Source organism: Thamnophis sirtalis, unplaced genomic scaffold, assembly GCF_051295495.1.
Source record: "Thamnophis sirtalis isolate CommonGarterSnake01/CBP01778 unplaced genomic scaffold, rThaSir2_p1.2 scaffold_1, whole genome shotgun sequence".
NCBI classification, from domain to species: Eukaryota; Metazoa; Chordata; class Lepidosauria; order Squamata; family Natricidae; genus Thamnophis; species Thamnophis sirtalis.
In genome coordinates, this window is record NW_028261381.1 from 148314185 (window position 1) to 148337864 (window position 23680).

General features: G+C 44.3%; 1 protein-coding gene across 1 annotated transcript; it reads right to left on the bottom strand.

Annotated features, from left to right (window-relative positions):
• Nucleotides 1-1007: 1007 nt before the first annotated feature.
• On the bottom strand, nucleotides 1008-21266 carry AKAP5 (A-kinase anchoring protein 5). Its single transcript, XM_087727350.1, has 2 exons — nucleotides 21182-21266; nucleotides 1008-3518 (listed from the first exon to the last, which is right to left on the bottom strand). The coding sequence occupies exon 2, from the start codon at nucleotides 2805-2807 to the stop codon at nucleotides 1335-1337; it is 1473 nt and encodes a 490-aa protein (XP_087583476.1). The 5' UTR covers nucleotides 2808-3518; nucleotides 21182-21266; the 3' UTR covers nucleotides 1008-1334.
• Between the last annotated feature and the right edge of the window lie 2414 nt (nucleotides 21267-23680).

Genomic DNA, 23680 nt, shown 5'->3' on the forward strand with positions numbered 1-23680 from the left:
CTCAGCTCTTTTTGGGGAACCTTTAACAGCTTGATTTAGAGCCATTTGTTTAGTAAGTTGAGTTTCTCTTACCCTGAGCCAGATGGTTCCACCACAAATCCGCGAAGCCCTTATCCGCGGAGACATAAGCGCGAAGACTAATTCGCGCCGTTCAAAGCGCTAAGGAAAAATGCGACCCTACCGCAATGACATAATCGCGGAGGGCAAATCCGCGCATTCCCAAGCACTCAGTACCCTAAACCTAACCCTAAACCTAACCCTAAACCTAACCCTAAAACAAACCCCCTAAACCTAATCCTAACCCTTACCTTAATTGAAGTCAGCTTTCTGCTGCGGCGCCGTTTTAAAGCGCCCTTCTGTTGCCGCGCTGTTGTCGCGGCAGTGATGACGCGTGGTGATGACGTCGCGGCTTTAGCAACGCGCTTATGTCTCCGCGGATAAGGGCTTCGCGGTTTTGTCGTGCCATGGAGCCAGATTTCTCCAACCTACTGACCAGGGGTGGGTTGCTGCTGGCATTACTGCCAGTTCGGTGCGCGTGCAATTTCCTGCCCGTGCACTTGCGCACTTGCCCATAAATAGGCCTGTGCATGCGCAGAACATAAAAAAATGGGGGGAAAACATGCTGTGGCAACCGGGGAACCAGTTCGGAGGTGTGGCAGGCCTGGGTCACTGCTGGTTCTGGTGACCCAGGCCAGCAAACTACTACCGGTTTGGCTGAATTGGTCTGAACTGGTAGGAACTCACCTGTGCTACTGACTTCCAGATGTGGAACACCGGTTCCTATCATTTCAGCTAAAAATTAAGAAAGGTCAAACTTATCTGAAAGGCAGTGGGGTAGAAAAAAAAGTGCTCAATCATTGAAAATAATACTTGAATAATTCGATATCTGCAAATAAAATAAATAAATTGAGAAGAAAGGAAAGGGAGGAAATGGGTGTCTTTCCTAGATCTACTATAGAGAGTAAACCATTAAGACAGGTCACCATGCAGCAAAAGACCCTCCCACCTTGTTTTTACAAGCTGTTTATACAATACGATATACATCCATTATACCAACATGCAAAATTAAGTTAATCACAGATACTGCAAATATCTCAGGAATTAAGACCCTCCCTAATCTCTCATGCTAAGTTTAAATACTTCAGGACATCTGGAACATTTCCTCACAGCATTAATACTGAACTGGTCATTAAGGATGGATCAAACAGTGCTGGCAATGGACAAAGAAAACCCAAATGGTACTTTCCTTCCTAGTACAAGCCAATTTGTTCAAATGCTTCCATTGCCTGACAGAATTGCAGGCCTGCCTCTAATTCACAAAGAGGCTCTCATGATCATAAAACACTGTTTTGTTGATTTTGCTCCAAGGCCATTTCATTGACAAGCTGCTCAACAGATGACTGGATGGCTGTCTTCACAAGCGAGGCAGCTGTTTCAATCAACAGCATTTCATATTGCTCTGAAGTCCAGTGTTCCTGGCTGTTGGTGCCAAAGGAAGATGGGACCTGGGAGCATTCTTGGTCTTCCTTTGTGTGGTTGCACCCTGCAGTGGGAGTTTTGTTTTTGCTACTTTTTTTCTTCCCTTTTTGCTTGATGGCTTGGGGAAATGCAAACATTTCACAGGGAGGGGCCGATTCTTCTTCCTCATCCTGATCATCTTCAGCCTCAGTGATCATGATTACAATGCCAGCCCCAGGAAGGGTAAACTGATTTCCTTCACTTTTCTCTTCCTCATCAAAATGAACCGGTATGTCTGAAGCCTCGTCTTCCATTGCAGATGGGCTGCAATGCAACATCACTTCAATGGAATGGCCTTCCTTAGCAGCCGCATCCTCGCTTTTGCCCACCACATCAATGCCTGCCCCAAATGGCTGTGACTTGGTTTCTTTGGTTCCCTCTCTTCCTATAAGTTGCTGTTCACTTTCAGGCAGGTCCTGAGGAATGGGAGGACTGATCTCAACGTTAAAACTGAACTTCTGATTTTCCAGCTCTTCAAAGTTTCCATAGAGCGTTCCATGATGCAACTGAAATATTTGCTTCTCTTCTTCAGTTACAAGGGCAGTTTCAGAATGGATTATTTCTGATGGAACACCACAGTCAGCATAACAATTGGGATCAGGAAACGTGTTCTCTCTATTGGAGAGTGCCGCATTTTCCGTATTTGTCATGGCTCCACTGTCACTTTCTCCTTCCTGAAGTCCTCTGCTGGGAGATTGCTTTGCATCAAGGGGAACTTCCATAGCCACAATCTCTGGCTCTTTGTTACTTTTGTTATTCACGATGCTTGCTGTATCATTTCCTTTTTTCTCGCCATCAGGCTGTTCTATTATTTGAGAATGGCTGGTCCTTTTTTTGCTTCGGGAGAGTCTTAGGCAGGGAATCTTAGAACTAGAACTGGCATGCTTCCTGCCAGAATCTCCTCTGTCCACCTCTAGATGTACGCGAGAACAAGCCTGTGTTTGCTTCTTCAGAGAGGATTTGGATCTTCTCCTTAATGTCACTAGTCGTTTGAAAGCCAGCCAGGCCCCTCCTGAAGTCCAAAATGGATTCGAAACCTCTGCTTCATTGTGCCCCATGTCAGAAGATTGGTTAGCAGGCCTTAAGCTAAGTGAAATGGATTCATGGTTCTCATCCTTCTCCTCTCCTTTCTCACAAGACTTTTTCCTTTTCTTAAAGCAAAAGATAGAAGCCTTTGTGGCTGGACTGTCAGGAGCAATAATTGGATCAGTTGTATTTGAAGTTTCCAATCGTTGCTCAGTGTCCATCTGAATTCCTTTTGCTGAATGTTCCATATTTTGGGCTTCCATTCTAACTTCCGAAAAATTGTTTTCTTTGCTAATGCTTCATTGGAAAGACACAATTGAGGCTGATCTACAATAGAAGAATATCTCTTGTAGACCAATTGAACAGTTATGCTTTTCTTTTTAGCAATTGTATTTTGGAGATGATACGCTAAATCATTTATTTGGAAGCACAATTCCCAATAGTTATTAGACAAAGGAAATCACTATTAATCCTGTTCAGATGTATGTCAGTAAGTTATTAATAAAGTCAATTTATTATAATTCAAAACTGACCTCAAAGTGTTAGCAAAAAAGAGGTGTTTTTTTTAACAGCTAACTCATAACTGTGGTCTTCTCTTCTCTTTACTCTTCCTGAAGGAATCACACATGTATTTAACAGTCTTTTGATGTGGTGGTGATAGTCCATCAAAAGTTCAACATTTTAAATGTTTTAAATAGGTTGAAAATCAACACACAAAGTGCCTCTTATTCCATTAATGAGGGACACAAGAGACAACAGCTATTTGCAAATCTACATATGGCTTCCCAGTCAAAGATTTAGTTTGGAAACACATTCAAAACATTTTGCTGTTCAATTATGGGATGAAATTTCCCCAGGATCTTGCACATTTGCTTTTTTTTTTTTTTACTGCCTTTCAATCCATTTTCCAGCTAGTGCTTCTTTGGTTGTAAATGTGACCATTTTCTTCCTCAGTGGGATATCATTGCAGGCATCTGCAGGAGGGGAGGGAAAGAAAAGGGGGAAAATGAATAGCAGCATGCTAAATTCACCCACACAAACAAATCTTCCAAAGAATTAAGCTATTTTGTTAAGGAAGTGTTTGCAATCTTGCCTAAATGGCTCCTCACCTACCCTGCATGATATCCACAAAGCAGGTGCCTCTTTATAGGAATGTAAGTAAGTGGAATGCAGAAAGATGCTGAATTTGAATTACCCTGTACAGCCGGGTTGATAAACTGAAGCTTCCAGATGTGCAAACAAGAAGAGAAAATGGTTGTAGCAGCGTCACCAGCTCATGAACTTCAAAAGGAATAAATAATGTGTCTTAGCAATTTATATGTTGCTGAAATTGCTTCCAGTTTCAGGCAGATCTAGACAATATGGACAATAGTAAGGGATAATGACACTAGCCGTCCAACAAAATAATTTATTGATTTCTTTGTACAGGTAGTCCTTGACTTACGACCACAATTGAGCCCAAAATTTATGTTGCTCAGTGAGAAATTTGAAAGTGATTTTAGCCCTGTTTTACAACTTTTCTGGCCACATTTGTTAAGTGAATCACTGCTATTGTTAAGTTAGCAATACTGTTGTTAAGTGAATCTGGCTTTCCCATTGACTTTGCTTGTCAGAAGGTCACAAAGGGGCATCACTTGACCCAGGGACATTGCAACCGTCATAAATATGAACCAGTTGTCAAGTATCTGAATGTAAACCATGTGACTGTAGGAATGCTGCAATGGTCTTAAGTGTGAAAAATGGTCATAAGTCATTTTTTACTACCAGTTTTGTGGGTGTGGCTTGGTAGGTGTGGCATGGTTTAGTGGGCGTGACAGGGGAAGGATACTGTAAAATTTCCATTCCTCCCAACTCCAGGGGAAGATTACTGCAAAATCACCATTTCCTTCCGATCAGCTGTGACTCAGGAGGCAGAGAATAGATGGAGGTGGAGCCAATCAGAGGTGGCATTTACCGGTTCTCTGAACTACTCAAAATTTCCACTACCGGTTCTCCAGAACTGGTCAGAACCTGCTGAATACCACCTCGGATGCCACCCATCTATTGACCCAAATTAACTCTATTTACAGTTATAAATCAATGAATACAAAGAATCTAGGCAGCATACATATTAGCATAAAAATGCAATATAAAATACATTAGAAGGCCACATATTTCACATTCCTTGTTTGTACATTATGCATATAGAACAATCTGTAAGTAAGTCAGACTTTTGGATAGCATCCCCTATTACAGTCTGCAATGGCACTCTAGGGACTCAGGCAAAGAATCTTTTGGATTGGAAATGTTTGGGATTACATCTGCAGCCTGCAATGCCCATCATTTGCTACCTGTCATTCCGTTTTTACTTTTTTTTGTTGCATTTAACTCCAAGCTGATGTTTTTATTCTGCAATGCTGGATCATCAAGATTTTCAGGGGACTGTTCCCCCAATGAAAATAAATAGAATAGAATAGAATAACAGAGTTGGAAGGGACCTTGGAGGTCTTCTAGTCCAACTCCCTCCCTAGACAGGAAATCCTATACCATTTCAGACAAATGGTTATCCAACATCTTCTCTGAGGGAAAAAGGTGTGTCTTATACTCTGAAAAATACGGTAAGTTGCTTCTGTCCTTGATTAATTTCCACTCGTTGCTCCTTGTCCTGCCCTCAGGTGCTTTGGAGAGTAGCTTGACTCCCTCTTCTTTGTGGCAACCCCTGAAATATTGGAACACTGCTATCATGTCTCCCCTAGTCCTTCTTTTCATTAAATTAGACATACCCAGTTCCTGCAACTATTCTTCATATGTTTTACCCTCCAGTCCCCTAAATGTATGAGATAGCATGGCTTTTTGTTGGTTGTTGAATTGATCGTTAGATTTTTAGCCTATTTTGCTTCCAGGAGCACAAGACACCTTAGCATCTCCCTTTCTTTTATCCCCACAATTACCCTGTTTAGGCTAAGAGAGCATTTGGCTCGAAGTCAGCCGGTACGTTTCTACGGATGAAGATGGGCTGGACCTGTGTCTCCTGGAGTCTAGTCTAACACCTTAATTATTACAGTACATCACCCTGGATCTCATTGCCTTGTCTGGAAACTCCAAAATCTCTTTGAAGAATAAAAAATTGAGGCAATGCAGCAGCCCCAGGACAACACATCTCATCTCTGCAATAGTTGTTTTCCTTACTAAGCCCGATCCCCACAAATGCCAGACATAGTATACTATATAGCACATAGGAGAACAATTACTAGGCGACTTTAGCTCAATCCCTGTTTCTCTACTCAATCTTTCCCCAAGGGCTGTTAGTGTGGGACTAACATTGAAAGAAAGGTGCCATATATGCAGGCTTGAATTCTTGGAACAAAGAAGTGATACGTATTTAATTAAAGCAGAATACATCCTTGACTTACAATAGTTCATTTAGCGACCATTTGAAGTTACAATGTCACTGAAAAAAAGGGACTTAGGACCGTTTTTCACACTTACAACCATAGCAGCATTCCCATGGTCATGTGATCAAAGTTCAGATGCTTGGCAACTAGTTCATATTTATGACAGTTGCAGTGTCCCGGAATCATGTGATCATCTTTTGCGACCTTCTGACAAACAAAGTCAATGGGGGAAACCATATTCACTTAACAACCATATTACTAACTTAATCAGCTGCAGTGATTCACTTAACAAGCGTGGCAAGAAAGATAATAAAACGGGGCAAAGTTCACTTAAAAACTGTCTCGGATAACAACTTAAATGTGGGCATCAATTGTGGTTGTAAATTGAGGACTACCTGTAAGTAAATAAAATAAATAAGCAATCCTGCTGCTGGCTTTAACTTTTGCTCCATGCACTTATAGCAGGGGTGTCAAACTCAATTTCATTGAAGGCTGCATCAGGGTTATGTTTGACCTCAAGGGGCTGGGGTGGGCATGGCCAGGGAGGGTGTGGCCAGCTCGATGTCACTTGTGACAGGAGAGCCTGTGGTTCTACCAGCGAAAATGGACACCTGAGCTCTGTTTTCAACCATGACAACCTCCTACAACCCCTGCCAATGAAAATGGAGCTCGGGAGGGCCATATGCCCTCCATTTTTGCCGGCAGAGGTACCACAGGCCAGCCCTTCACTGTTTCCAGAATAGCCCCATGGACCAGATCTAAGCACCCTGTGTGCCAGATCTGGCCTACGGGACTTGAGTTTGACACCTCTAACTTAGAGCATTCATTAGGATGCCTTGCTGCTTACTGATTACCTTTGATTGCATAGTTCCTGGTTCACTCATTCACAAATTATGGAGCTCTGACTTAGTGCATCAATAAATTATTCTGTCCTAGATAGCGATTCCCTACTCCTAGCTCCCTGCTGTAGCAGATACAAAAGAGCATGGAAGTCCCTAATTTCTAAGAATATTTACTACTTAACCAAATTGTATTTAAACTGCCTTTCTGATTCATTACGGGACGATCCCAGCAAGGGTGAAATACAGCAGGTTCTGAAAGGTTCTGTAGAACCGTAGCAGAAATTTTGAGTAGTTGGGAGAACTGGCAAATGCCACCTCTGACTGGCCCCAGAGTAGGGTGGGAATGGAGATTTTGCAGTATTCTTCCCCCACCACGACCACCAAGCCAAGCCACACCCACCAAGTCATGCCCACAGAACCGGTAGTAAAAAAAATTGAATTCCACCCCTGGATCCAAAGTATGACAAGCCAACAGTTTCACAGGATGCTTCCCTAAAATCTCTTTACACCAAAACCTTTTGACCCAATCTTCAACATAGAGGGAGCTACACTTTAGAAAAGACAATACACATTCTAGGAGGGATGCTTATTTATAGGCTCAGTTGCCTTTCCATAGCAACTGCAGCATGAATCATTAAGCCCCTGAAATACGCCCATTCCATGCATCTTGAGGCAATACCTTTTCCTGAAACTCTTCCTCCAAAGCTATTAAGAGCCCCAAGATTCAGTGGGAGGATACATAGCTGGCATTTAAAAAGGCCCTGGATTCAATCCTCAGCATCTTGAGGTGCATGTCAAGAATTTGTTTTTTTTCTCTCTCTCTCAAGGGATCCATGGAGAGATGAATGCTCCTTGGAATGAACTCAGGATAGTATTTATAATTCTCCCCAAATACACGGATAATCAAATTTAAAAATATGGCCAAGATTTTAAAGGTTCCCTCTGTTGTGGCCCGCCAGCAGCCAGCGGAGCTAGCGGCAGACCCGGACAGTGAAGAGGTTGGGGAGGAACATGGGCCAGTCCTGGAGTCTGGGGAAGGCTTTGATGAGGGTTCTGCATCAGAGGCAGAGATGGGCCCAGGGCTGTCCAACAGGGTTCCACCACAAATGCGCAAACGACAAAAGCGCGCCTGACTAAACCGCAGTGACAAAACCACGGCGACGAATGAGCGCTGAAGCGCGCCGACAACAGCGCGCCGACAGAAGCGCGCTGTAACCTAACCTTAAAAATAACCCTAAACCTAACCCTAAACCTAACCCTAAACCTAACCCTAAACCTAACCCTAACTTAAATCGCGCTTCTGTCGGCGCGCTGTTGTCGGCGCGCTGTTGTCGGCGTACTTTTGACATCGCGGTTTTAGCGCCGCGGTTTTGTCGGCGTGCTTTTGACGTTCGTGCTTTTGTCGGGTCACGGTCCAAGGTTCCACCACAAATGCGCGAACGACAAAAGTGCGCCTGACTAAACTGCAGTGACAAAACCGCACCGACAAAACCGCGCCAACGAATGAGCACTGAAGCGCGCCGACAACAGCACGCCGACAGAAGCGCGCTGTAACCTAACAAGGCAGTTATCAGCTGCCTTCGGAGTCGGAGATAAGTGGGACTGAAGAACAACTAGAGTCTGTTCCCGATGTGCGCATGCACAGAGCTGTCAGGAGAAGGGAACAATTAAGGAACAGAGGTCAACTCGGGAGTAAAGGCACAAGGGGATGCTGAATGGCACCTCCCATAGGAAATGAATAGGAGCAAAAGGGGAGTGCAGGGGACAATTAGTTCATTAGTGTGAAGATTTGCTTATCTGAGAGGTTCCTTGCCAAGTATTTCCTTGTAGAGTGTTACATCGTGAAGCTATTGACCTGGCAACTATCCAAGGACTGGTAAGGTCTGTGTTTGCAATTCACCCTTGAAAGACTGTTTGCAGAGACTTTGCTGGATGTGAATGCTAGGAATTCACATTAGCCAAATAAAAAGGTTTTTTTTGGGGGGGGGGTGACACAAGGATTTGGTGAAGACTAGGTCAGAACACCCCCTCCCTTTATCAACAAAAATGTCCCACAGGTTGACAGCAAGGGGGATTGTCTTTTGACACTTTTTCTCTCTTGTGCATGTCATGAAAACTCCATGTGATCATTCAGCATCAACATCACAGGATAGCTTAAGAAAGCATACTCCCCCCCCCCCAACCAAAAAAAAGTAAATACATTTTTGCCATTAAAGCCAAAAATCCTAATTCTTACTCAAGTCACTAAAAGGCGTGGCTGTATCCAATCCATCTGTAATCTGTAATCTATCAATCAATATAGGTAGTCCTCATTTTACGACCACAATTGAGCCCAATATTTCTGTTGTTAAGCGAGACATTTGTTAAGTGAGTTTTGCCCCATTTTAAGACCTTTCTTGCTACAGTTGTTAAGTGACTCATTGCAGTTAATAAGTTAGTAACCCATTTGTTAAGGGAATTTGGCTTCCCCGTTGACTTTGCTTGTCAGAAGGTCGCAAAAAGGGAACACATGACCCCAGGACCCCAGTTGACAAGTGCCTGAATTTTGATCACTGACCGGGGGGATGCTATAATAGTCGTAAGTGTAGAAAATGGTCATGTCACATTTTTCAGTGCTGTTGTAACTTAGAATGGTCACTAAATGAACTGTTGTAAGTTGAGGACTACCTGTATTTAAAACTAAGCCCAACTTCACTCTGTCCTTGACAGTTCTGTCCATTTTTCTCCCGTCTTTTTTTGAATTGGGTTGGTGTGGTGGCTCAGTGGTTATAAATGCTGAGCTTGTCAACTGGAGAACTGGCAGCCCAGGTTCGAGACCCAAGCGTCATGCCATGGGGTGAGCTCCCGAACTCGCCTCACCTCCTGCCAACCTAGCAGTTCGAAAGCATGCAAATGCAAGTAGATAAATAGATACCACTTCATTGGGAAGGTAACATGACAGCGGAAATGTCTTCGGACAATACTGGCTCGAAATGGAGAGCAGCGTCTCTCACTAGAGTCGTCGAAGGCTAATGGGATAAAATAAGCAGGGACTCCCCTTTTGTACTTTTTTAAAGAAACAAAATCAGGAGGAATGGAACTCATGAAAAATGAGCTGGAAATTGGTTATATCTGCACTCACCCACACATCTTTAACTTCCTTCTGAAATATAGAAGAACTGCATGCCAGAACTGCTGATAACTACAGGCTAAATGAATGACTAAAACAGCTTCCAATGGTAAAGACCATGTACAGGTCCAATATTATAGCAAAACTCACAGCTGGCTTTTAAATAGATGAAAACTAAAATTGCCAAATAGTCGTGTGTTTCAAACAGCATTTGCTGCTATTATATGATATATTTAAAAACATGCCAAGGCAATTATAGCAATTATAAATCACTTATTGTAAAAGGAATGCATTTGTCACTTGGTATATATCCTCTGAACATCATCTTTCCTGTCATTTAATTACCTAACTGTCCATCTATCTAACCTTCCATCCATCGTGTTGCTCAGGTAACATCAGGAGGCTCTCTGGCTCAGCGATGGAATACGGTACATGCAAAGCATGCAGCAGGGCCCAGGTCTGAGTTCAGATCCTCCATTACAAACCTCTGTAGTACTGTACTCATTTTGAAGGAGACTATCTAAGTCCAAGAAGAATCATTGTTCCCAGTTAGGATTTATTAGATCTGGGATATGTGGGTGAATTGGTGGCATCCTTCTCTGTGTGCCATGGTCGCTAAGACAGCGGGAAACTATAGTTTAGCCTCATTTGGAGGGTCACTCTGCCCAAAAGGTCTGCCTATAAAACACACAAAGGCTGTCACACCTGCAGTCCAGACAGGATCTGGCCAGATTACCTGTGTGAGGACCCAGGACAAGGCATAAAGGTCACATAGCCAGCAAACTCCTCTTTAATGCTCCAAATTTCCCCTCAAACGCTCCCACATTCTTGGCATGTCCCAGAGCAAAGCGCGCACACACTCACCAGTTTTACTACCAGTTTGCAACCTGCATGCAACCTTCGCGCTTGCTTGCTTCGCTTGCACATACGCTGTTCAATGTAAATTGTTCTTCGCGCATGCACAGAACAATTTACATTGAACTGTGTACGCGCAGTCACTAAAAACCAAAATGGCGTCAGCCCAGCAGCGGTGAGGGACCTGGTTTGGGGGCGTGGCAGGCCTGGGTCGCTGCAGGTTCCACTACTGTTTCAGCTGAATTGGGTCAAACATGGAGCAACCCACCTCTGTCACATGGCAGCCTCTGGCTGCACCCAGTCCATCAAAACAAAGGAACAGGAGAATGAGTCCACAAAATAAGGAACTAACACATTCCCCTCCCCACAGCATCTCCTTAAATCTCAATCCCCAGGTGTGGCTTGTGAAGAGGGGTGGAGCTCTCTCCTCTCAAGTCATCCAGTTGGCCTGTGCTGTTCTTGCCTTCTCTCCACACTATGTGCTCAGGGATCAGGAGTGGGCGGTCCTTGCTCATCGCCTGAGCTCCGTCACTCCTAATGTCCATTGCTTGCCCTCTCTTTGTCATCCTGCTCCCATTCCTCCCTGATAACAAGCTGTCCCAATCCTAAGAGGCCCTGGACTGCTTCGGCCTGCTCCTCTCCACATTCCTCCGAAGCCAATGACGGCGCCCCCTCGAGCTCTGTTGGCTTGAGCTCCGGCTCATCCTCCTCCACAGATTCAGGCCCCGAAGGGAGCATGAGAACCTGTGGCCAGTTATTGTTACTGATGGAGTATATATACCTAGGTTATTCTGCACATTATCTTTACTCTCACAAAGTTTGTTGCATGGTATTAGGAAGGGAACAGAATCAGGAAGAACAGTACAATTGGTATGAGGTAGTGAGAAAAGGTTATGCAAAATACTTAGTTGCAAAGTAAATGTACCATACTGCAAACATGCATTTGAATTAATGCTTCTTTATTTCATTGTCCATACAAGCAGGTCTACCCATTCCAACAGTTACTGTGCTCCAATGGGGGAAGATAGCATCTTTAATCATCTATTGTTATATCTATTAAGAGAGGAGCCAGTCTGGTATAGTGTTTAAAGCGCCAGGCTAGAAACTAGTAGATACCAATCCAGCTGGGCCAGTCACTTTCTTTCATGCCTAGGACACAGGCAACAGCAACGGATTTGTCCTGGCAGTCACCAGGATACAAAGGCATATACAGAAGTCTATTAAGCAAGTATATGCCTTTTCATACGTTTTTTGTTTCAGTAAGGCTTCAGTAAGTGGTAAGTACTAAACACTCGCAGAAGATTGCTCAATGGCTTTCAAGAGTAGCTATTAGCCACACTTACCAACTGTGCTAAAGGGTATCATTGGGATTCTGCTACTGATGTTCCATTAAAAAATTAGTCCACAACCTCAAAGTTTTCACTTTCAGCAAAAAGGAAAAAAAAGTTGGTCATCAAAGGAAGAATTACAGAATTCAACACTCATTAAATTGTTATCTGAAAGTTTTCAGTCTCTTTTGTATAATATCAGATGTCACTAATGGATTGTTTTTCGCATACATAAACCTATTTTGGGTTTTTTTGTACACTACTAGGAAGAGAAACCTTTGTTCTGTTCTAAATTTCCGACTGCTCAATTTCATTGAAGAATTCTACCACTAACAGGAAAAAATGTTTATTTTTCTACTCCTATAATGCCATGTAGTACATGTTCTCCTATTAGATCTCCTGGTTTTTCCTTAACCTAAAAAGACCATCAGCTTTCCATCCTTCTAAGGTCAGTAAAACAAGGACCCAGATTGTTGGGGGCAATATGCTGACTCTGTAAACTACTTAGAGAGGGCTGCAAAAGCAATATGAAGCGATATATGTCTAAGTGCTACTGCTATTATACACTCGATCCAAATTGCAAGTTGTAGATTTATATAATTTTTAAAAGTATCCAAATGCTTTCAAATTCAGAATTTGCTCTTTCTTTTCATACCATAATGATAAACTGGGATCAGGGGATCCAAAATCTTATTTGAAAATCCTCAGTCAGGAAAGCAGCATAAAAATGAAGGTGGGCAACGTTATCTTTTACCCTTCAGTATCCCCATGCTTGGAGAGATCTTTTTTGAAATTCTTCATGGCCTCAATTTATTTTAAAACTAAAGGTAAATGTAAATGTTTCCCTTGCACATATGTGCTAGTTGTTCCCAACTCTAGGGGGCAGTGCTCATCTCCATTTCAAAGCCGAAGAGCCAGTGCTGTCCGAAGATGTCTCCATGGTCATGTGGTCGGCATGACTAAATCCCAAAAGCGCGTGGAGCACTGTTATTTTCTCACCAAAGTGGTCCCTATTTTTCTCCTTGCATTTTTTACATGCTTTCAAACTGCTAGGTTGGCAGAAGTTGGGACAAGTAAAGGGAGCTCACTCCGTTACGCAGCACTAGGGATTCATATTGCCGAACTGCTGACCTTTTGATCGACAAACTCATCATCTTAGTCACTGAGCCACCTTTTATTTTAAAACTAGGGAGGCACAATTTCAATTCAACCACAACCCTTTTTTCAAAGTGTCCGTTCACTATTCAGTTGCACAGAACGAAAACAAGCAACATAAATAAAATACATGTGTGAACGCATTCAGTAGTATATACAGTATACTGTATATTTAGACTAATGGGATGAAAGAAACAAAGGCTGGGGAAATTGGCCACACTGAAATAGCATGGTCAAGAATTGAAAAATCCTTCTTAATACATAGGGAAAGCTTTATAGCAAATCACATAATTTACTACCAGCCCAGAATTACTGTCAGTTGTTACATTAAGATGTGGTAAGTTTACTTTGAGTTAACCTGGTAAATGAACCCTTCCAATATAAACCAAGCAAATATTAATCACTTAGCTAACATGATTTTGAAAATCCCAGGATCACTGACTGGCCCATTAGAATTTGTGACAAGTACTTTGATATATTAATGTTTTGAACTGCATTCAAGATTGTGCTTCACTGCATTTCTGATGAAGAAACCCTTAATAACCCTCATTTTTGAAATTAAAATTTTCCCATCATCAGCTCTTCTAATATTACTCATCAAAAGAATTATTATTACTAACAAGGTGCATACCCTGAACTTGAACAAATAGATCTGAAAGTTAAATCATAGTCATAGACATTAATGTATGCCTTGTAGTTCCAGTGTAACATTTGGAGCCTGGTATCACAGTACTACATAGCTAAATCAGTCTTCCTTATCATTATAAGAGGTAGAATAAAAATTATACAAATCTTATGTTTAAAAAAGTGAATATAAATGCACATTTTCATGAGTTCACTAGGAAACATCTGACATCCCGAAGAAACCCTAAGGTTTCTTAAGCTTTTTTCTCCCTTGTGTATTTAAATCTATTCACCCTGTTAACAAAAACCACTGGCTTTTTGATGTTTGTAAACGATGTTTCAGCTTTAGCTAATAATGTTCTTATGTACTCCTTTTCAATGCCTGTAGCTGGTTTCTAGATATTGTTCAGTCCATCATACCTATTTTCATACGCAATTCAGCAACAAAGATAGGAATTATTACTATTACATATCAACGCCTAGCATCACGTTGTCATGTTGTCAGATATTACACTGGGTCAACAGTGTTTGTGATAGGTTAAGGAAAAGGTAAAGGTTCCCCGCACGTAAGTACTAGTCGTTCCTGACTTTACGGGTTAGGATGCTCATCTCCCTTTCTAAGCCGAAGAGCCAGCACTGTCCAAAGTCATCTCTGTGATCATGTGGCCAGCATGACAAACGGCAAAGGTGCACAGAGCGCTGTTACCTTCCCACCAAAGTGGTCCCTATTTTTCTACTTGCATTTTACACATGCTTTCGAACTGCTAGGTTGGCAGAAGCTGGAATAAGTAACGGGAGCTCACTCCATTACGTGGCGCTAGGGATTCAAACTGCTGAACTGCCAACCTTCTTATCGACAAGCTCAGTGTTTTAGACACTTAGTTATGGTAATTAATCATGGCTTACAAATAGTATTGATATAAATGAAATAGTTTACAGTAAATAAGGTTTGGTATGATGTAAGGGCTTTGTTCCCTACTAGAATCTGATGGACCTTGAGATAACAATAAATGTATAAGCTTGAAGCAAGAGAAAATAAGGAGCAATCAACCATAAAATGTGATTTCTGAGTTATACTTCTGAAAACTCAGTTCACAGTTAGTACAAAACATGTCCTGTTCTGATCATGTGAATTAAGCCATATTTTTGTTAATGTATGTTTCTTATTACTTACACTGAAGGCTAATTTTGAACCTTCCCACTGAGTACTTTTAAATAATGACATCAGAGTATTAAATCAGTTAGATGTCAAATAAATATCCTAAGTAATAGGAGAGCAGATTATGTTAAGATACAATTTTATGATAAATGCTTATATAAAGAAAGAAAGCTCCATATGGAAGAGACATTCTCAATTTTCACACAGGTGGGAAGAACAGTTATATAATGCTCTCTGCTATGGCATACATTATCTATCACTTAATCATATTAAAAATATACTCCTGGCTTCATTATGGTAATTACTTTTACTCATTCATTTATATATGCTTTTAATAAGATTAACATTTTATCAGATTCAAGATGGATTCCATTTAATTTTATTAGGTTGCAGGCAGCCTTCACACAGCAGCCTTAACAGTCGGCACAAGTAGCATCTGTACTATAGAGTATTATAGAGATGGATATCTGGTTTGCTTTCTTTCCCTTTACTTCTGAATAGACAGGATTAATATTAGAGGCAAGGGTAGTATTCACTTATTTTCCCTACCAGTTCGCAAATGCAAGAACATGCCCTCAATGCATGTACACGACTGCCCGCACATGCGCTTTGCTCGTGCACGAGGCTTGCACGCATGCACACAGCTTGAAAACATGCCTAAATAGGACGGCATAGAGGCGGGGCAGGTGGGCGGGGGCAGGACCATCCCACCCGCGAGTTCCACTAGTGGTTCGGGTGAACCGGTCCAAACTGGTTGAATACCACCTCTAATTAGAGACAAGGGCTTCTGTAAGGTATGGTTAAAAAAAGTCAAGATGGCAGCTGCAATCGAAGCTCCATCCATTTGTCATGTGTACAGGTGGCCCTTGACCTATGACACAATTGTGCCAAGATTTATGTTGCTAAGTGAAACATTTGTCAAGTGAGTTTGGCCCCACTTTACGACCGTTCTTGCCAGTTGTTTAGTGAATCATTGCTGTTAAGTTAGTAACCCAGTTGTTAAGTGAATGTGGCTTCCCCATTGACTTTGCTTGTCAGAAGGTCACAAAAGGTGACCACATGACCCCAGGACAATGCAATCGTCATGAGTCAGTTGCCAAGCATCTAAATTTTGATCCTGTGACCAAGGGGATTGCTGCAACGGTTATAAGTGTGAAAAAAGGGTCATAAGTCATTTTTTCAGTACCATTATAACTTTGAATAAGAGGCACAGTGGCTAAGACTGTCGATCAGAAAGGTCGGGAGTTTGGCGGTTCGAATCCCTAGCGCCGCGTAACGGAGTGAGCTCCCATTACTTGTCCTAGCTTCTGCCAACCTAGCAGTTCGAAAGCATGTAAAAATGTAAGTAGAAAAATAGGGACCAATTTAGTGGGAAGATAACAGCGTTCTATGCGCCTTCGGTGTTTAGTCATGCTGGCTACATGATCACGGAGACATCTTTGGACAATGCTGGCTCTTTGGCTTTGAAACGGAGATGAGCACCACCATCCCCTAGAGTCGGGAATGACTAGCACATATGTGCAAGTGGAATCTTTACCTTTATAACTTTGAATGGTCACTAAATGAAGTGTTCTAATGCGAGGATTACCTGTATAACATGTCTAATAGATGTAACAAAACAGGCAGAGCTTCAATTGCTGGGTCAGGGCCACTCTCTTGATTTTTTTTATCATACTGGTAGAAACCTCTGATTAGAGCTGAGATTATATCCGAGGGCTATGATCACTTTTTCCACTTTTATAGGTGATCAGCAAATATTCAAAATCTATAGCGTCGCGTGGCTTTCCTTCTCATGCAGTGGACAATTGCATAAAAGAGATCATGGCTGGCTTTTTCCATTTCACCCATGCCCTCCCCAGGGAAAGCTTTCTCTGCACTGAAGCCCATCCTAGGATTGGGTACCCATTCACCCAAGGGCCCGTTGCATAGTAGGCGCTTGCCATTAAGGCCTCTTCCTCCCAACCATGGATGATGTAACTCTGCTGTCCTCCTTCAGTAGTGTTCACTATAGGACAGAGGGGGCCAGAGTGTTATGGCCCGCCAGTGGCCAGCACAGCTGGCAGAAGATTCAGACAGTGAGGAGGTTGGGGAGGAACATGGGCCAGTCCTGGAGTCTGGGGAAGGCTCTGATGAGGGCTCTGCATCAGAGACAGAGATAGGCCCAGGGCCGTCCAACAGTTATCAGTTGCCTTCCGAGTCAGACATCAGTGAGGCAGACGAACAGCTGGAGCCTGTTCCCAGTGTGCACATGTGCAGAGTTGCCAGACAAAAACAGTTAAGGAGCAAGGGTTGACTAAGGAGTAAGGCCACAGGTGGACGGGGAATGGCCCCTCCCATAGGGAATAAAAGAGGAGTGAAAGGGGAGTGGACTTTGCAGGAGACAATTAGTTCACTTCGTGACTCTCCGAGATTCCTTACCAAGTTTTGAAGATATCAGCCTGGCATCACTCCAAGCCAGATAAGGTCTGTGACTATAAATTCACCCTTGAAAAACTTTGCTGGATATGAATGAGAGGAATTCACAGTAATTTAATAAAAAGGGGTTTTTTTAGGACAAGAAGTCTGCTTCATGGTTTGGGGAAGTCTAGGTCAGAACACAGAGAGGTTCCCCATAGTCACTGATGCATCAAAATAGTTAGTATTAAAAAAAGGAGCCTAAGCTTCTTGACATCTCTTGGAAGTAGGGATTCTTTGCAACAGCACCATGAAAGATGAAGCTCTGCTCCAGACCTGCCATGGAAAGAATCTCCATCATCATCTCCTCCTCCTCCTCCTCCTCCTCCTCCTCCTCCTCCTCCTCCTCCTCCTCCTCCTCCTCCTCCTCCTCCTCCTCCTCCTCCTCTCTATCTCCCCCTCCCCCTCCCCCCTCCTCCTTCCAACTTTGCAAATCCTTGGACTGACCAGAAGGAATGGCAGCCGCTGCCAAAACTGTACTTCCTTTTTCTCAAAGGCAAACAGCAATCGAAGATCGCTTATTTAAGTAGACTTGTTATTCTTAGCCGAAATAAATTGTACATTTTTGCCATCAGGAGTTATTTCTAGATAATTTCCCCAGAAGCTGCATGAACCTTATCTTAGAGAAGAGACCAGCACATTGTGTGTGTATGTGCGTGCGTGCGCATGTGCGTGTATGTGTCCATGTGTAATGAGATGTGGGTGCACAAAAAATCTAATTTTGTATCAACAATTACTGGCAATTAAACATTGCAGTATGTATCAGTTACATTATCTACACATTTCTTCTTTTTTTTGCACTTCATATGATCCACAATTCTGATTTATAATAGAGACACTACCGCTAATTTGCATATCCCACTTGCCTTGGTGTGGTGTAGGGCAGCTTGCTTACAAATGGATGACTTTAGCCTAAACCTGCCCCTGGCCACCCATTTTTCCTTGGGTTTTTTTTTTGTCAAAAGTAATTTTCCAGTCTCTGCTGGCTCAAACAGTTCTGTGTGGCCAGTGCCAGCCCTGCTGTCAATTGGCTGTGCTTTGCATGCCTCATCCCTCCAATCATGGTCACTCTTGGCCATTTTTCCTGGGCTCTTAGACCAGTCCACAGGTGGCCCATTCATGTTTGAATCTTTCTTGGGGAGGAGGGGGTTCTATTTAATCAGCCTGCTGATGGGCCAGTGAAACTGTGAGCCTTAACTGTGTGTGTGTGTGTGTGTGTGTGTGTATGTGTGTATGTCTCTATATGTCAATGATGGCCAATCTTTTAGACACTGAGTGCTCAAACTGTGCATGTGGATGCCCAAACTGAAAGGTGTGTGCATGTGCGAATGTGTGCATGCATGGAAATGCACAAATGTGCAAGTGCATGGACATGCACATATGGGCAGCAGAGACCCAAAGACCAGCTGGCCGGTGGGGGGAAGGGCATCCCAACATCGGCAGTGCAGCAAGAGGTAAGATCTTTTTCTTTTATGAGCTTCTGTTTTGTGATTTGCAGGAAAACAGAAGCTCATGAAAGAAATGCCATGGAGATCTGACCTGGGGAGATGGTGTATGTGCCAGCAGAGAGGGCTCTGCATGCCACCTCTGGCACAAGTGCTAGAGGTTCGCCATCACAGCTGTATGTGTTTTAATCAGCCCCATGGAAGCATCCTAAAAGCATCCAGTGAAATGGCAATGGAGGGACAGGAAGCTGGGATCTGAATGGTATGGAGGGGAAGAGAAGGCTACAGGAAGGAGAAAGGAAAAGGGAAGACCCAGCAAAATATTCTGTGTGCCAGAGAAAAAGAGAGTGTGGGCAAGCAAACAAAAGAGCAAGAGAACACAAAACTTTTTCCAAACACGCATAAAGAAGAGGCGTGTGTGTGTGTGTGTGTGTGCATGCACACCCACACTCATACACATAAACACACACACACCATTCCTTTCTCTTCTCTCCCAGTGCTGATGTGCCTCTCAGTTCTTCTGGAACTGAATCCAATAACATTAATTGTTGAACTTTTTTTACTGAGGCTTTTTGCCAAACCACGTTCTGGCAGAAAGCAAAGAATTGGATGAAATTGACAATAATTTATCCTTCTAGCTCAGTGGTTCTCAACCTTCCCAATGCCGCGACCCTTTAATACAGTTCCACATGTTGTGGTGACCCCCAACCATAAAATTGGTGTCTCGGTTCCTAAGACCACTGAAAATATGTGTTTTCCGATGGTCTTAGGTGACCCCTGTGAAAGGGCCGTTCGACCCCCAAAGGGGCCCCGACCCACAGGTTGAGAACCACTGTTCTAGCTCAAATGACAGCAAGAAGCTGAAACAGGGATGCCGCAAGTTATTTTCCCACCAATTCACCTGTGGAGTTCACACATTCATCATGAGCAAGAACGCCTGCACTGAGCTGGGAGGTTGAACTCCACGGATCAATATTACACTTCAAACTGTATGGGTCTATGACCAGGGATGCTGTTTGCTCATGAAAATAGACATCCTCAAAAGTCTGCCCAATTGGTGCTTGCCTTCCAGGCATGGGTGGGAAGGATTAAAAAAAAAGGCAGGGTGACACACTAATCGGGGGCTATGGTGACTGCTGTCTAGATAGAACTCCTGGCCGGCATTTTTACCAAAGCTTGAAATCCAGACAGCAGCTTCCTAAACTTCATATCCAGCTGATTTCAGCACAGGAGATTACCAGCGTAATTAAGGTGGCTGGCTGGAATTGTCCTACTCAAGCAAATATACATTTGTGAGGTCCTGTGGTTGGAAACCTAGCCCTCTGCACCAGGTCCAAAGTATGATAATGCAGAATCTTAAAAACAAAAAGGGCTGTTTACTTTTAGTCGCACAGGTAAATGTACATGTAAACAGTAACAGAGTTGGAAGGGACCTTGGAGGTCATCTAGTCCAACCCAGCTACTGCATTGTACTGTTCCTGCACCAGCTGTAGGCTTTGGTGATTGCAGTTAAAGTGAACAGTTGTCTGCTTGGGACCTCCATTTGTTTCAAACATCCCATGCCAGCCCAGTGGTGCCAGGATGGCTCCCATTTCCCAGTCCAAAAACCACTGAGGATGCCAAGTAGCGGTTGTGGTCTGCTCAAGCAAGATGCACCCATGCTCAAGGGAGATGTCCTGCTAGGAGGAGGCCCAGCACCCATCGTTTCTAACCCCCCCCCCCGCACTAAAGAGGGTTGGCGGCTGGTTCCCCTTGAAACCCTCTTTGCCCACACAAAGCCTCCTCCCAAGCAGCTCAGCAGGGACTTTCCCACGCGTGACTCTCCCGTTGAACAGAAAGGCTCCCTCAACTTCCCTGAGCGTGAAGCCTACTCAGAAATGGAGGAGGGGGGTTGTGATGCTGCTTCCAGTTTTGGGGGACCGAGCAAAGAGATCTCCGTCTCCTGTACTCTGCACACACCCACACCGAGCAGCTGTCCTTGCGTTGCGCGCGATTAAAATGTCCTTGTGCACCGGGAAGATGGTGTGTGTGTGTGGGGGGGGGGGGCATTAGCAATACAGCCACGCGTTGCAAAGATCGCAGCTTAGCACCCTTCGCCCTTTTCCCGCTCCACCTGCACGGAAAAGAGCCCGGGTCCCAAGGCTGCAAGGAGCTGCGGTCGCGCATCCTTTTATGGGGTCTATCCTCACTCCCACCTTCTCGGATTTGCATTTCCTCGCCTCGGCTCCGGCCAGGGCACCGCGACGGCTGGCTACCTCTTCCCCGCCCGCCCGGTCCCCGCAACGGGCTCACCTGCTCCCTCTCCAGCCGTCCTCGAATCCCTGTCTCCTGCCTCGGCGGTTGAAATCAGCGCTCGCCTCCGAGCGGCTGCGGCGGCGTCTTCTTTGCTTGCCGCGGCAGATCCTCCCACTTGACTCCCGGGGAGGGTGGAAGGAGCGGAGCCCGCCCGCCGCTGGCGCTTTGGCGACGCCAAGGAGTCGCCCCGAGAAGGAGGGTCCTGGCGGAGTTCAGGCGCAGCGGCGACTCCCTTTGTCGTCGAGGGCCGCCGGCTGGCCCTCCAGGGTCATCGCCCTGCGGCGGATGGACGGGAAGCTTTTAAGAAGGCGAAGATGCAGGCTGTGTGGCGCTTCTGGGGGCTGCCTGCAACGCTTTTCTTCACACGTGTAGTTGTCATGTCTTTAGGCACCGCTCACTTGCCCTCTTTGCAGGTGATAATGGAATGAAAGCTGCCTGTCACGCGAGGTGTGTCTCCAGACCTGCATCAGTAGCGCTGGCCGGATTTTACCCTTTTATTCGCTAGATCAGTGTTTCCCAACCGTGTCAACTTGAAGATGTCTGGACTTCAACTCCCAGAATTCCCCAGCCAGCGGCATCTGGGAAATTCTGGGAGTTGAAGTCCAGACATCTTCAAGTTGACAAGGTTGGGAAATGCTAGATGTTCAGCTGGCTTTTCCTGCAGGAGCCTTGCCAGGCATTCAGATCAACTCCCAATTTCTCCTCTCAACTACCAGGGCTTTGTGCCTGGTCCAGAGCCAGTCCTGTTCCAGCATCTGAAACCCCACTGGCCGCACTGAGATGTCAGGCACATTAACTGAGGTTTTGGGAGTTGTAATCCCGTCCGGTTGAGAAGTGGCATGTGGCAGGTGGCAGGAAGGCTGGATCTTTTGGGCAAAGGCTTTGCTGAGTCACAAGCACACTTGTCCTGAGGGGGTTGCCCAAACTTAAACATGGCATCTTGTATGTTCAAAATTAGGTAAAGGCTCCCCTCACATATGTGTGCTAGTCGTTCCTGACTCTAGGGGGCAGTGCTCATCTCCGTTTCAAAGCCAAAGAGCCAGTGCTGTCCAAAGACGTCTCCATGGTCATGTGGCCAGCATGACTAAATGCTGAAGATGCATTAAATTCTGTTACCTTCCCATCCAGGTGGTCCCTATTTTTCTATTTACATTTTTACATACTTTCTAACTGCTAGTTTGGCAGAAGCTGAAACAAGCAATGGGAGCTCACTCCGTTACGTGGCACTAGGGATTTGAATCGCCGAACTGCTGACCTTTCTGATTGAGAAGCTCAGCATCTTAGCCACCAGGTCCCCATGTTCAAAATCAGGACTTGCCTATTGACACAGAGTTTTTTAGCCAGTTGAGCATCATGCAAACCGTATATAGGTAGTTGTGAACTTACGACTGGTCACAGTTGCCATTCCAAGTTACAACAGACCCCCTCAAAGGTATTTACAACAAACCTGGTTCTGAAGTTCCTGTGGCCAGCCCTCCCCCCATATTTAAAACAGTGTTTCCCAACCTTTCCGGATTAGTACCCTGACACGGCGGGGGGGGGGGGGGGGGGAGGAGATGGGGTGGGAAAAAGAGGGGTGGTTTTGTGTGAGGGGAAGGCACCTGGGTGCACACAACTTCATTTGTGAGTTGAGGCTGTGAGAGTTGGAGCCTGTTGCTTGTGTGAGTCAGGCTGAAAATAGACCATGGCCCAGTAGTGGGCCACTGTCCACAGGTTGGAGATCCCTGGCTTGCATGACCACATGTTGGGTGCTTGGCAACTAGCCCACATTTATGGTTATTAGCAGTGTTCCACATTTTATGTTTCTGTTGAAAACTGGCATTTATTTCTGGGTTTTGGCAATTAGCCCGTAATGGGTTTACTTTGCAACCTACAGGCTTACTTTAGGATCATGGCTTTGCTTAATGACCATTGCAAAAAAGTTCGTAAAAAAGGTCTGATAATGTGCTTTACACATTACAATATATGACTGTAATAGGCAGGCTCCATTACGTCAGAAGTCAAGGACTACCTGTATATGAGAAACAAAGATAACTCCAGTGGTGGGATTCAAATAATTTAACAACCAGTTCTCTGCCCTAATGACCAGCTGGGTAGGCGGGGCTCAGTAGTCATGTGACTGGGTGAGCGTGGCCAACTCAACATTACTCACGTCGATGGACGCTTCGCGTTAGTTGTTACAATGTAATAAGGGTTAACCCAGGTGGCAAGTTCTGTAAGCAGGGCAATAAAGATTAGGCTAGAAACATCATCAGAATGTTTCCTTCCCGCCTTCCTTACAAGATTAGCCCTGTAAAGTGGAAAAAAACAAAAGGAGATTTCTTCCAACAACTGGTTCTCTGAACTGCTTAGAAAGTTAACAACTGATTCTCCCGAATAGGTGCGAACTGGCTGAATCCCACCACTGGACATGACTGCTCTGTTCTATCAATATATGATAAAATCCATTGCTAATCAGTGGGTTTTCTCTGGTTATAAAGTGGTGAGGGCTAATAA

Coding starts and splice junctions, on each gene's coding strand:
- AKAP5 (XM_087727350.1), bottom strand. CDS start 2,807: ATGGAAGCCCAAAATATGGAACATTCAGCAAAAGGAATTCAGATGGAC.